Source organism: Pagrus major, chromosome 15, assembly GCF_040436345.1.
Source record: "Pagrus major chromosome 15, Pma_NU_1.0".
Classification (NCBI taxonomy): Eukaryota; Metazoa; Chordata; class Actinopteri; order Spariformes; family Sparidae; genus Pagrus; species Pagrus major.
In genome coordinates, this window is record NC_133229.1 from 7,067,740 (window position 1) to 7,081,670 (window position 13,931).

Genomic DNA, 13,931 nt, shown 5'->3' on the forward strand with positions numbered 1-13,931 from the left:
AATTATCCGTTAACCAGCCACACTTCCAGCTCTGTGAGGCTGTACTTAGAGAAGTAATTTACCGCTGCAACGATGCCTCTTGCATAAAACTGGGCTGTCTGTGCAGTAGAGTGACACAAAGAGTTTTGACATTGGTGCTAATGACCAGAGAACATAGAATAAATAGAGAAGGGGCTGTGGTACTCCTACAACAACCTGAAACAAAGCTGCAAAGTTCCTGTTTATGTATGACGTTGCTAATGTCTAGGGATGGGAATTGAGAGTCAGTCGCAGTTGAGAAGTGGTTCCAATTTGTCTGATCCATTGTGACAATCGTGCCTTGCAAAACAATGACCTCAAACTCATGAGTCTCTACTGCTACAAACTTGCAGCAAGAGTTATGACAGAGAGGAAGAAACAATCCGAAGCGTGGCTTAATTTCTCGAGGACGATGACATCAGTGCTAGTTCAAGTAAGGGTGGAAACTGCAGCAATATGCTAAAGTTGCTAATTATCAGTCATCATTGTTATCAGTCAACAATACAATATACAGCTGAGGCAGAAAGGTAATTAGTTTTAGTTTTCAGAAACGTTGGACAAATGGACATTTTGACCTGATGATTATGCTAGATGGAAAGTCCAGCGAGTTATTAGAATTCATTCTGATGTAGACAGACTAACTGGGTTTCCATCCAAATGTATCGAATTTAAGAGCAGATTTTGTGAAAATGCGCAAAAAGCAAATGCGAATTTATGCCCGTTTCCATTCGTTATTGTTTTGCAATTATTGGGAGAGGAGGAGTGTGCCGTGAGATTACGCCATAAGACAGCGTGAATGTATCCATGACAACAGTTGACACTCAGCTGACAGTTGACACTCAACATCATGGACAATTTACTGGTGAACCTGTCAGCTCTTGTGAGAACATTAGCTACAATTTTGTCAGCGTTCACAGCCTACAAAACCCTCCTGAAGAAGAGAAGGAAAAGAAGATTTTTAATGTTACGAGTGCTGTCGGAGTTTGCTGGAGGGAGACCGCGTCGTTCTCCATTTGTTTGGGAACCTCGCCGGGTGAAGGACTTTTGGGATGTCGTACCACAACGTCACATCCGGGTTAGTCATGATTTATTCGCAAAACCTGTTTCCATAACAAAAAGTTGCATTTTCCTTTTATCGATACGCTGACAAATCCACCCCCTCCAAGCGTAAAAACTTTTTTGCGAATTTACTGCCTTTTTTCGAATTTCTGGCGTTTCCATCAAAGTATTTATTCGCAATTTTTGAAAATGCGAATAAGAAAAGGTGGATGGAAACGCAACTACTGATATTGGCATGTCTGGAGCCTTATACTGCTGAGCCTGAGAAAGGCTCTTCACGAGAGAATAATACACTAGAACTGATTGACTGAGGCGAGGTGATGTGCGCACTGCAGGTGGTAGCAAAATTAAACTATCAGCAGTCATAGCGTTTTATACCTACAAGTAAAAAAGTCAGCAGTTGAGTCAACATATCCAGCTGTTGGGCATCTGCCTGCCCAGACATCCAGGCAGCAACGAGGAGTTCACAGTGTGGTCACAATAGTGAATCCACAGGCAGAGAGATTAACTGCACTAATCTTCACTGGATAACACCATGAGAGGATGATGGAGAGGGATGAAAAAGAGGAGGTGGTGGGAGGAGGGAGAGGAGGAGAAGTTGGAGGAAGACTGATGAAGACATTTAGGGAGAGGGGGATTGGATGGAAAGAAGATGCAGCCTCATTTCAAGAGATATACAGGATACAGGAGTTCATTAAATAAATGAACTACAAATGATCCGAAACTGGGAATCTCATTATCAAATCGTACTGGAAAGCATCTGACTGCACACTGTCGTTCACTTAATGCCCAAGAGACTTATTATCACCACATACTGGCCACTGTAATGGAGCGCAACAGAGCTATGAATCCTACACGGCTCTATATGAACAGCACGCATTAGGCAGCCGTTGTGCGTCAGACTCACAGAGCCAGACGACAGGGAAACATCTGCAGCGTCTCCTCAGGAAGATGAATTTGGGCGCTGTGAGAGGGCTCAGAGAGTCCCCCCACTGATCTGGCAGGAAGTGGCTGAATGTTCAGGGGCAATGTGAGTCACAGGAGTCAAGTCAGCATGTCACAGACAATTAAACAGTGTCCTCAGACGCCCCGCGGAGACACCTTCCAGCGAGGTGCAACAGAAAGCTCTGGACGGAGAACAGAGCAGGGAGTCTGAGACAGCGGTGGCTCAAAGAAGCAGAGCGGACCGGCAGATGCAGCCTTTCATGTGGTGATTTCATTTCTCCATCCTGGAAATAACTTCATTAACTTCATCTGTGTTTTTTCTTTATTTAACTCTGTCTGTCTGCACAGCTGTCTCTTGTTATCTGCTGGCTCCCGACTTGTATCTCTGTGCTCTATAACCAGTCGCTCCGATAACAGCGAAATTCAAAATGCACAAATTAAATTAGTCCCTTTAAAATGTATTCTCGCAAATTTTGTGGCGTTCAGGTGCACTTTCTGTTCCTGCAGTGTGACAGGCTGAACAAATTACTGTGGGTTAGTAGGTTAATAACTATACATCAGTCGGATTAGGTTATACAACAGTCCACACATCATATGTAAATCATGAGATTATCACTTGAAAATGTGTTTTTCCTGAGGAAACATCTGAAAGCAGCTTAACGTATAGACATATTTACTTGCCGAGTCTTCCGTTATAATAGTGACGTGTGTCTATATCTGTGTGTGGAGGTGGTGGAAGGAGATGACGGGGTTAATTAGAAGACATCATCTCCACTGAATCTCTCTCTTTCTCTCTGTTAATAGCTGCTCTTCTCAAACCAAGCGCTGAAATGCACACAGCAAAGACGGCGCCCCCTCACACCGGAGACAAAGCAAACTCTCTTTTGACTCTGAATCATACAACACTGTGCATGTCTATGAGAATTTAGAGCAGCGAAGGGGACTGTAATTATTTCCTGCCATGCTTCTCAGAGTCTATTTTCTGCTGCTACGGGTCAATTGTAATCGCATATAAAAAAACCTAATATAGAGCAGAGTGTCAGAGCGACCAAAAACACTGTAAAATAACCCGTGGAGCCATCACAGAGGCTAATGAAATGAAATCTTTAACAAAGCGAAGCAAAGTCCTCGCTCACAACAGCCAAGGCCCTTGAAGGCCCCAGCCATCATGTCGGTTCTTCCACATTTAATTATGTTTTTTAGCACTTCAACCTCAAGTGGCTCAGCACAGCCGGGTCCCTCCGGGAGACTCGCGCAAGTTCTGCACAGACGGGCCGACTAACAACACCAGCTGCTGGCATGTGTGTACCTGCAACCTGAGCACACGTCCTCGAATGAGTGTTTCCAGAAAGAAGGAGTCAGGTAGTGAGACGGAGGAAGACACGAGGCGAAAAAATAACAGAAGTGGCTTCAGTGGGAAGTGAATCCTGCAAGTTAGTGCTAAAATGATCAGTCGATAAATCAAACAGTCAGCTGTTTATAGCAGACCTGCTATGCTTTTTCGCTTTTGTCCTTTCCTTCAGTGTTTTATATCGGTTCTTGTGCATGTAAAAGATCTTGAATGGTAAAAAGGTCAAAGTCCGCACCAACAGAAGCTCCTCTCTCCCACAGAAAACACTGCTCCTGAAACGCCTCATTAGTAGTTCAACCTTCAGTTCCGTGACTTTGTGACGTCACACTACATCACTATGTCACACATTCGCATAATTTATGGCTAGCGGCTTGTTTTGCACATAAGAATTAGCATTTATTTATTATTAAGTACAGCTGCTCTGTTGTTGTTAGCTGTGCGGGCTCAGGTGTGGCTGAGCTGACCAATCGGAGCAGCCCTGAGTGTTTCAGGCGGAAACTCTCAGGGCTTTGTTTGTTTGTTTTTAAACATTCAAGTATGTAAATATTCTCTAGTAGACCACCAAAATAAAAGTATGAGCAAATATGTGAAACATTGAATGGTTTTAGCTTCAATATGTGAGAATTTGCATTGTAAAGCAAATATCTTCAGGATTTGGACTCAAGTTCAGCCCTACTGCCTACAACCCGCAATCAGAAGCACCACAGACGCACGAGTCCAGTTTAAAGTCAGTAATGATCTTCTGCATATCAGCAGCTAAAAGACAGAATGTTTGCAGAGTTTGTGAAATCTTTTTGAATTCCATGAGTGGCACAAGTGAAGTAAGCTAGTTTGCAACATGGAGTTCATACCTTTATAAAAAACTTCTGCCAGAATAGAGAGAATCCCATTCCACCTATGTGTTATCTTCTCTCTCCAGCTTTTGCTTCATAGACAGGCTGTGTGGACCTGTTTGGCCTCAGAACATCGACACTGGGATGAACGCACGGTTGTGTGCCTGTGTATGTTTGTGTAACCTGAATATCAACTAGATTAACACCTGTATACAGTATAGGCATACAGACTATATGTGTGTGTCAGAGGGAGATAATTTATGCCAGTATGAGGAAACATAAATATGGCTGGTGACAGATCTGTTTGTACATACACCTTGAAAGTCTGCAAAATAAACCGATCACATCCCCTGAAGCTGACTAGAGGTGACCACCTTGAGTTTATACACTCAAGTCACACTCAGTAAACACTCCTCTTCCTGATAATTCAGCATTTCATGCCCGGTTTACCCAGCCCCAAGGCTTTCTGGGTGATTATCATGGCATTTCCATTTGCAAGCCCCTGGGCATGACAATCTGGATGGGACTGATTTGGACAGTTTAGATGCTCAAATGTTTGGAAAATGCTCCTCTGCCTTGGGGCTAGGACACATATTTTCAGATAGTTTTTAAACACATTTGAACACATTTTAATCAAACAGTAATTTTTGGAGAATATTTCAAAGATTAAATGACGCTGAGTGCAAACAGGCAGCCGTGCTACCTGCCATCTCAGATAAAGGTGCTTCAACTACACCAGATGTGCAAGATAGCACGATCCTAGGAACAAAAATGTTACTATACTAGAAATTTTTCATCAAATTCGCAAAATCAGACACACTTAAAAGTCCCCTTCAGTCTGGAGGCTGTGTTGAGTTTTTGCCGTGACCGTCAGTGTTTGATAGCGGTCTCTACAAAGCTCATCTCCATCAGTGCCCAGGAGCTGTGCGGCTGTTATCAAACCACCAAACATCAGAGCAGAGGCTGGGAGTTTTCTCTGTCCTTGACTCCGACACACACTTAACGAAGGACAAAGCTTCCAGCGCTCTCTGCCTTCATAAAAAATACATGCGGCATCCAAAGGGCGGGTATCAACTATCACAGGGTTCAGTGTGTGTGCGCAGTCACAGAGATATACTGCTAAATATATAACTAGTGCTGCCCTGTGCGTGGGTGTGAATACATGTGAGGGTGTGAAAATGAAAGCTACAGCTGTGGCCACTGAAGCTGTTTTTACGGTAAAAACACCAGCGAGCGTCGTCGGGTTAAAGAGATGATAATCATCAAAACAAACTGTCAGCTCAACATGTATACACAACTGGACTTGATTTTTCTCCTTCCCCACCTGCTAGACTGTGCCAGAGCTCACTTTATTGTCAACTCATGCATAATCCATTTGCTGCACACCTTATCAAAAACGCCAGACTCAAATAAATCTGACTGTATTATTCCCCAAGGCTGAGAGCTGTCAGGAACTTTTCTTTTTTGAAAAACTTCCCTGGAAATAAAACTCTATTACTCAGAGCTTTTTAAAGCCTCTTTTTAAACAATTTTTTAAAGCTTGATTTATCCACCTAAACACGAATTCTCAAGCGGACGGCGGAGCACGAACAAAGTGCCCACGAGTACAAACCAAAGAGGATTTCGAGGAAGACAAATGAACTTGAGTGTGGCTGGAGGAGAGCGGGGGCAGAGAGGGGACGGCAACAGTTAAAGATGTGTTGCTCTCGAAAGGAGCAGCTGACTAACTCTGAATTCTAAGTAGAGGAAAGTTCTGCTTTTTTTCTTGAGGCGCTAAAAAGACCAGTTGTGTTGTCTAAGCGCGCCAGATGGGCCTGCGCTCTGTGACTAAACTCCGCGCGCACACACACACACAGACACACACAGACACACACACAGACACACACACACACACACACACACACACACACACACACACACACACACACACACACACACACACTTCCAGGACCTCGAGCTGATCAGCATTCAAAGTAAACACTCGCCGTTTTCCCTCTTCTCTTTTCCTACACACTGTTTCTCCTTTCTCTGCTCCGCTGATGGTTCCACAGGAAGGACGGGAGTCGCTGCTGTTTACCCTCTTATTCCTCAGGGGAAAAGACGGAGGCTCAGCCAGCGGGAGACAGACCGAGGGGAGAGAGTGATGCTGAGTTGGTTGGATCTTTGCACTTTTAGCAAACATGGTGGCAGGGAGACCAAATGCCCTCAAGGCTTTATAAAGCTTACAGTTTCAACTTTTATTCCCAGCAGACTAAGAGTAACCTTGCAACGACTGCTCAGAAAGTTTAAACACCTTAATCCTGTTACAATGCATTGTCCAAACGGGTATCTCCGCTGCACAAACTCACGCCTTCATTTCACTGGACTGAAGCCAGTTTTGGAATGACTCCCAGTTACTTTCTCTTCTGCAATGACGAGGCATGATTTTGAGCTTCAGTGAGGTGTGTGTGTTTGTGTGTTAAGTAAAAATACACGTCAGTGCCAGTTTACAGCTTGCATGTATTATCACATGTACAACACGGAGGGATGAAACGCAGCGCCATATGCAGCATGAAGAAGCCTCTTAAGAACACCTGTGCAACTGCACTTAGCACCCAGGATCTATTGTGATGACGAGGCCGAGGAGAAAGGGCAGGCCGCGGACATATTGACTTAACACCTTGCTTTGTTCCAGAGCTCAAAAAAAGCAACTGAGAGCACTTCACAGTTGTGTTTGATGGTGGAACAGAGAGGGGGAAGAGAAAGTGAAGAGTGATAAGCTGCATGTTGGATTGAGGACTGGTCATGACTTAAAATCAAGACTAATAAGAACCTCACACATTAAAAAATCTTTCCCGATAATTCATAATGATGTGAAAGGTTACAGGCCTCTAATTATTCTTTATAAACAGTAACCTCATAGATTTCTATAAAGGCCTTTATTTTGGCAGATTTCAATCAAGTTTCCAATTAAATTGTTTTGTGAAAGCTGAAACTATCCCGACAAAGCAGCAGGGATGAAAAAAAGTGCTCAGAGGTGGTGATTTTACAGATTCATTTTGTAAATTTGCAGTAGCCAGTGATTTACAAAACACTATTAAAAAGATACCAAATTCTTTATCTGGTACCTTTAAAGACAGTCCACTGCTAAATTGCAAAACCAGATGTCCTCCAGGCGGTTCTGAGCACAGAATGGAAAAATAGACCAGACTTTTACCAACCTCATTTGATGCAAAGTTCAAACCACGGGCAGCACAGAAATAATTTGTTTGCGAGGGAAACGTTGTTTTTTTATGTTGCAATGTTAGGATTGACACCGCTGGCCTTAAAAAATGAACTTTCTGATTGTTCTCTGATGAATGAAAAAAGGGCACCTGGGGTAGGTTTCTCCATCTCTTACTTCGATTGCAATTCTTTCTGTTTGTGTTGAAATCTAATTGTCATTTTCACCAATCATTCTGTGATGCATTCAGTGCGTTCTTTTATTTCTTTTCTAGGTAACAAAGAGTTGTTACCTGGAAGAAAAATACAAATTTCATGCCGTCAAATCTGGTTTAAAAACAATGGCATGATAAATACAAAAAGAACAGGCATGGTAAAGTTTTTCAGGCATCTGGCAAACATTTCTCCCTCTGTGGGTGTTTGAGTGACATTAAGCAGAATATAACTGAATGTGGCGCTGATATATAAACAGTCCACTGTGGCATTTGAAACAACAGTAAAACAAAAAATCTGTCACAAAACCCAACTGAGGCTTTGTTTGATATGGGAAAAAGTGAGGGAATCATTTTTCACAGTGTATAAATATGAACGGCAGCCAATTCCTTTTATTCTCGAGGAGGGAAGATAAGCTATCAGCAGCTTTATTAAATGTATGCAGACAGCGTCATGAATAGTGTATTTTCATTACTTTTGGAAACGGACAGAAATCAGACTCATATAATGCATGTAGTGAAGACTTTGGAGGGATTTAATAAATGGGTTCACCATACTCACATGTATGATTCAAATGATCTGTGAAACGTGCTGTCTACACTTGGAGACTATTTTCACAGAGGACTGATGGAGCTTCTTCACACGGTGCATCGACAGTCACCTGAAGCTCAACATCAGTGAGTGAAAACCAATGAGCTCGTGGCTGACTACAATGCTTCAATTATGGATGTTGCTGCAAAGAAGCTGCAAATCCTAAAAAAGTGGATGCTTCATGTGGGCACCCGAGATTAGTGTCACCAATTCAGTACCTGACTAGATGTGACATACAGTCACAATCTCCCCTTCTGCTCTTGAGTTATGACCATATTTTTGTCAGAATTAGCTAATGGATTCTTGAATAATGTCCAAAAACATGCTGTCCTTGACCTTTGGCAATCAAATTCATATAATTTTCTCCAGGAAGTCACAATGGACATTTGTGCCAAATTAGAAGGAATTCCCTCAAGACGTTCTTGAGATATGGTGTTCATGAGAATGAGATGAACGGACGGAGGCTTTTTGTTCCCAGGAACACAAGTCTCACTCAAGGAGGAGTCTGGCTCTGAAATCTTTCAAGGTGATTTCTTACAGTTCATCATCTAGATTGTTGTCAGCCATGACTTAAGAAATAAACTCTTGCTGGCCTCATGTTGTCAGACACTTCCAGTAACAATGTCTGTCTGTCAGTGGCAGAAAAAAGCACTTTTAGGATTACACTTCAGCCAATACAGCCGTGCTGCAGCTGCCAGCTGAGGCCATCTACGGGACCAATTCCAAAAGTTTTGGTAAGTGAATCATTTACACTCCAAAATATGTAAATATACGGCCCAGATTTAAAAATACTGGAATTTCCCTTTGAGGGTCCTTTGTCGTCATGGTTACAAGAATAGCTATGTGGTTAAGGTTCGGGAACAACTGCAGTCATCGTTATAAAAAACAAACCAATGTTGACCATTTGTAGGAAACAGGAAACGAACTGCAGTCTGATGCTGTGTTGACCCATCCAGCCCAACTTCCTCCCACCGCAGACTTTGTCCCTCTATAATAATGTCACTCTACTTCCTGTTTGTTCAGGACCTGTTCAGGTGTTCAGTCATAAATCAAATATATATATATGAAATACACCCTTCAGGACATAGATCGACCACTGAAGAGCTTGTGACCTGATGGGGCCTTTCGAACCGTTCACATACCTGCTTGTCCTTGTCCTTTGCTTTCCCACTGCCCGACACCCGCGAAGAGGTGACATCACGGGGGATGACAGAGATCTGGTGCAGTGGCATGTTCATCCCAGCAGAGCCAACCAGGGAAGCTCACACACACACTTCCTGTCCCACTGCTGGAGCAAAGGGCATGATGGTCTGAACTACGACACCCTGCCCGCAATGCCCTGCAGAGGTCACACAGAGGACAGTTGGAGATTAGCAACGAGACAACAAATTCGAATACAGTGTGAAAACAGTGTATGGCTGCATCTGAAGGAGGCTGAAACACAATAAAATCTGCAAGAAAAAAACAAGAAATGAAAGTACTGAAGTGACACAGGTCCATTTTGTGTTTTCATTTCATCAGCTGATCACTTGACTGACCTCTTCTGCTGCTAGGCTTCTTCAAATGTTTTCAGTAGGAACCCAAAATGACTCAATTTAGATTCTGATGAGGACTCTCTGCAACTCGACCTCCAGAGTCTGTTTATTCATCGGTGGAAACACTGAGCATATTTTATTTATAGTTGCATATCCGTATTCATGTATCAAGTAGAGGAAACTACTTGAGTGCTGATGTTGGGCTTTCTCACAACATCTCCCTTCGACCAGAAAAATTGTTTTTGAAATACAATTTTCACTGTGAATTAATATTGTAGGCATAAACATGTATTTAAATACAAAAAGAGATCAAATTCAAGTCGAGATCGAAATCACTTTACATCACTTAAACAGACTGTATTACAATTCTTTACCCTTTTTTTTTTTTACCATATTCATCTATATAAATAGTAAAACAATGTCTTTTACAAGCGTGAGCTGTTCTGTCATAACATTTTGAGTAATTATCACTAAAGGTTTGTGTCTGCCTTGACAGCTTTATACTCATCAGTATGATTTCACAGGCATATGTAGACTTTCAATGCAAACAGGTACAAAAATAAGTAGACTTTATGTGTAAACAGACTCTATTATAGTTTGATTTGTATTGTACTGTATCTGTCAGTATAAATAGTGGAATCAAGCTTTAAAGCAATAAAGCTTTTAAATTGGCCCCGTAGCTCGGGGTGGTGTTACGAGACAGACCTTTATTAGAAAATTCACTGCAACAAAATACATATATAATATATAATATATATTTGATATAACGTCAAACCGCTTACTTCTTCACATTCTGATGATTATTTCAGTTTATTCCTGAACGTTTTAAATCACAATTCCTACATATTGCACCTTTAAAAGGGCGATGAATAAAGACAATATTTTGGGGTAATTTTCTTCAGTTTTTAAACCACATTAGATTCTCCAAAATCAAGCCGGCTCATGGTCTTTACTTGGAGCTGACTGACAGTACACAATAAGAAACTTTAGTCTCAAGCCACCAAAAGCGCAGTCGTCCCTTGTGATTTTCCACAGGAGAGTAGAAGTTTGTCTCAGAATAGCTCAAGCGCAGAGTGTAATAAAATATCACAGAGGTGATCCCAGAAGTGTGTAATAAATCACTACAGAGGTAATCCTGTGTGTGGATGAATTAATTTTTTCCCAAAGACCTGGAGATTCAGGGCCATGATTTCCACAAACGAGAGATCTGTGGTGCGTGTGGTTGCCTGTCGTTCTTGGATAGATTGAGACAGACAGAGTCATGAAGTCAGAAGCAGCAGCAGTATGGGGCTGTCCTGGGGAGTTACACAAGAGGGTTTACAAATGGGTCGTTTTAACTTCAGTTAATGCAGCCATCTGTACTGCCACTGACTGCAATTAAGCTTTAGCTCCTTCTCACCACCAGGCCGCTTGTGTGTGTGCGTTTGCACGCAGCCCTGCTTCCCAAGCAAACCCTCAAGCTCCCCGGTATGAAAATGACGGGATTAAGAAACCAAAAAGCAAGCAGACAGATGGGAGGTCAGTGAAATGCCAGTAATCAGAAACCAGCGTTTGGTTGATGACGGGAGGGCGGGTGGTGCTGCTGGTGGTGGTGGTGAAGGGTTTGGACTGAGATTGTCACAAGGGTTCATCAGTGAGGAAACAGACCAGCACAGCCAGAGATGCCACTTCAGTTCATCACCACACTGTCTCTGATAAGTATTTATCAAGATGCAGCGCTGATTACACTCATATGGGCTCACTAACACACACAGTCAGCAGTCACATCATCTTCTTGTGCAACAGCTGGCAGCCTCAGCTCGGTGCCAGAGAGGGTGGAGGGAATACATCTCTCCAACAAACTAACAAACTATAGAGTAGTCCTGGACACAGTGGAGCGGCACAGATAGAACAGTTAAATATTCATTGAGAACATTAGTCCCAAATTATGTTTGCTCGCATCACAATCAATTTGTACTTCTATTGGTTATCTGAGACTTAATGTGACACATAATGACTCGTAAGAAAACTTCTGCTTGACAACGATGCCTTCAAGTGTTTGGTAATAACTGACGGTAAAACTCTAAACTGAAGAGGAACAAAAATGTTGTCACTAACAGTGGTTCCAAGCAACGCCCACACACTCTAAATTGCAAAATTACATTTATTAGCAACATTTTCGGCTCTAGACCTTCTTCAGGAAAATAATTTGTTATAATGAGAAGCCATCTCAAGTATGAGGTGGCTGCAAGCCGGCAACCAATTACAGTCCCCACATGAGATGTCATGCGATGAAGGTCTAGCACTGGAACGTCGCAAGCACACTTTTGCAGATTAGACAGTGTGCAGGAGTTTGCTTGAAACTTTTGGTAAACTTTTGGTCTGTAATTCATAAAACACATACAGTAGGGTCAGAAAGTCTGAGACTACCGGCCAAAACAACTCAACCCCGCACTCATCCCGGTCGTAACACTACCCTCTCCACTACAAACGACAACACAGGCTCAACAGCACAAGCGAAAAAAAAATCCCTGAATCCTCAAAAAATGCTCATGAGTCTCAGAACATCCCAGCACCCGGCAAGTCCCTCTAAGAGTTTGGACTTACATTATAAAGCGCTCTTTTTAAATCTTTTCAAAGAATGATGAGAAGAGTTTCAGAGGAAAAAATGCGTGCTCAGAAAGAGACTTCATTCAAGACTGACTTTTCTGTCTTCAACTGATGATTCACACCCCTGTAAAACCCCACCATTTGTTTGTTTTGTTACACAGCAGGTCAAACAGATGAAGAAAAACAGGTACATTTGATCCAGAGCTGGATTTACCGAGCTAATCCAGGACGCAGTATGCCCTTAGATGTCAGGATGGTTGAGGATGGTGGAGTTCTTTTCTGGTGCAACAGATGACTCATGCTTTTTCGACTGATGTTCAACCCAGACCTGATCCTCTATGCTTCATTTTTAAAAGCCTGTTATGACGCTACTGTAGCTGTACATGTAAAAACAGGAAACCATTAATAAAAACCTAAATTGGCCTGGTTACATCCAGCCACCAATCGTTCAACTCTTTCCTCTGCAGGCCTTGATTCCCTCCTTCCGAAGTCATCCATCTTGATTTTGTTACACGTTAAGTGGATTTAGTGACTTGAAGGCAAGAGCAGTGCAGTAATTTAATCCCTTTTGGTAATTCTATCTTTATTATGAGCCATTATGTGACCTCGCTTTGAGTTAGTGAGCTATGGAAGGAGAATACTGGTCACTTTGATGGGCAGAAAATACGCGCAGTCATACTGTGTGCATGGCTAATGAGTTACAGTAAATGAGCGTGGGTCAGGGCACAAAGTTACCCGCCTGAGGGCATCACATGGTGGCATCATTAAAGCTCCACAAATGTTTGGGTTAATTAAAAAGTGTCCATTCTCGTGTCATTCCCCGAGACTATGTGGTGAAGTAAATGAGAGGGGATGAACAAAACAAATCAAGATAGTCCGTGCCGTGTATTGTCTGCGTCGTATATAGAGCTGTGGCTTTGCAGCAGCATTCATCACTGCGGCCACAGCACGGCCCGCTGCTGCACCAGAGAGCTCGTTACTATACATCTGAAGAACAACAACTGCAGTAAAACCCTCCACTCCTCTTTTAATTGGCTCTGTATTTCAAGCTGTTGTTCAGCTGAGAGGTTGCACTAATGGGGAGAGATGTGCCAGACAGACACTCAGGATTATGCTTTCACCATATACAATGTATGTAAACATTCATTTCAGTGCTGAGGCATGAGTATTTTTAGGATTAGTAAGGCTAAACTCAATCTGTCAATCAAGCTGTCAGAAGGTCCCTTGGATGTGCGATCAGGCCATTTCCAGTTGTGCATGTGTGTGTCCTCTGGGCCGGCTGCCAGTCAAAGAGTTCACTGCAACAATATTAATAGCTACAAATCCTGCAGCACTCCAACCAATCACAGACCTCCTGTGGGTCCAATTTTTATGCTGACCTGTTGCCATGGCAGCAGCTCCAGGGGTCAGTTTAAGCTGTTAAGGGGACGATAGCTTTGGATTAATGGATGTACATCTGACTGGTTATATGAAACAAGTTAATATTATCATTTTTTGACTGTATTGTGGCGACATGATCATATCATGTTAATTGCTTAATACTGTTATCTAAATTAAAGATTCAAAGCAAACTGTAATTAAAAACTAACAAAATGA

General features: G+C 42.5%; 1 protein-coding gene across 2 annotated transcripts in view; it reads right to left on the reverse strand.

Annotated features, from left to right (window-relative positions):
- The window catches only part of marchf8 (membrane-associated ring finger (C3HC4) 8), a 90,944-nt gene that overhangs the window by 59,518 nt on the left and 17,495 nt on the right, over positions 1-13,931 (reverse strand). For both annotated transcript variants that reach the window (XM_073482030.1, XM_073482029.1), the window contains exon 2: positions 9,354-9,550. In XM_073482030.1, the coding sequence (XP_073338131.1) occupies positions 9,354-9,449 (96 nt within the window). In that variant the 5' untranslated portion in view covers positions 9,450-9,550. The remainder of the gene's footprint in view (positions 1-9,353; positions 9,551-13,931) is intronic.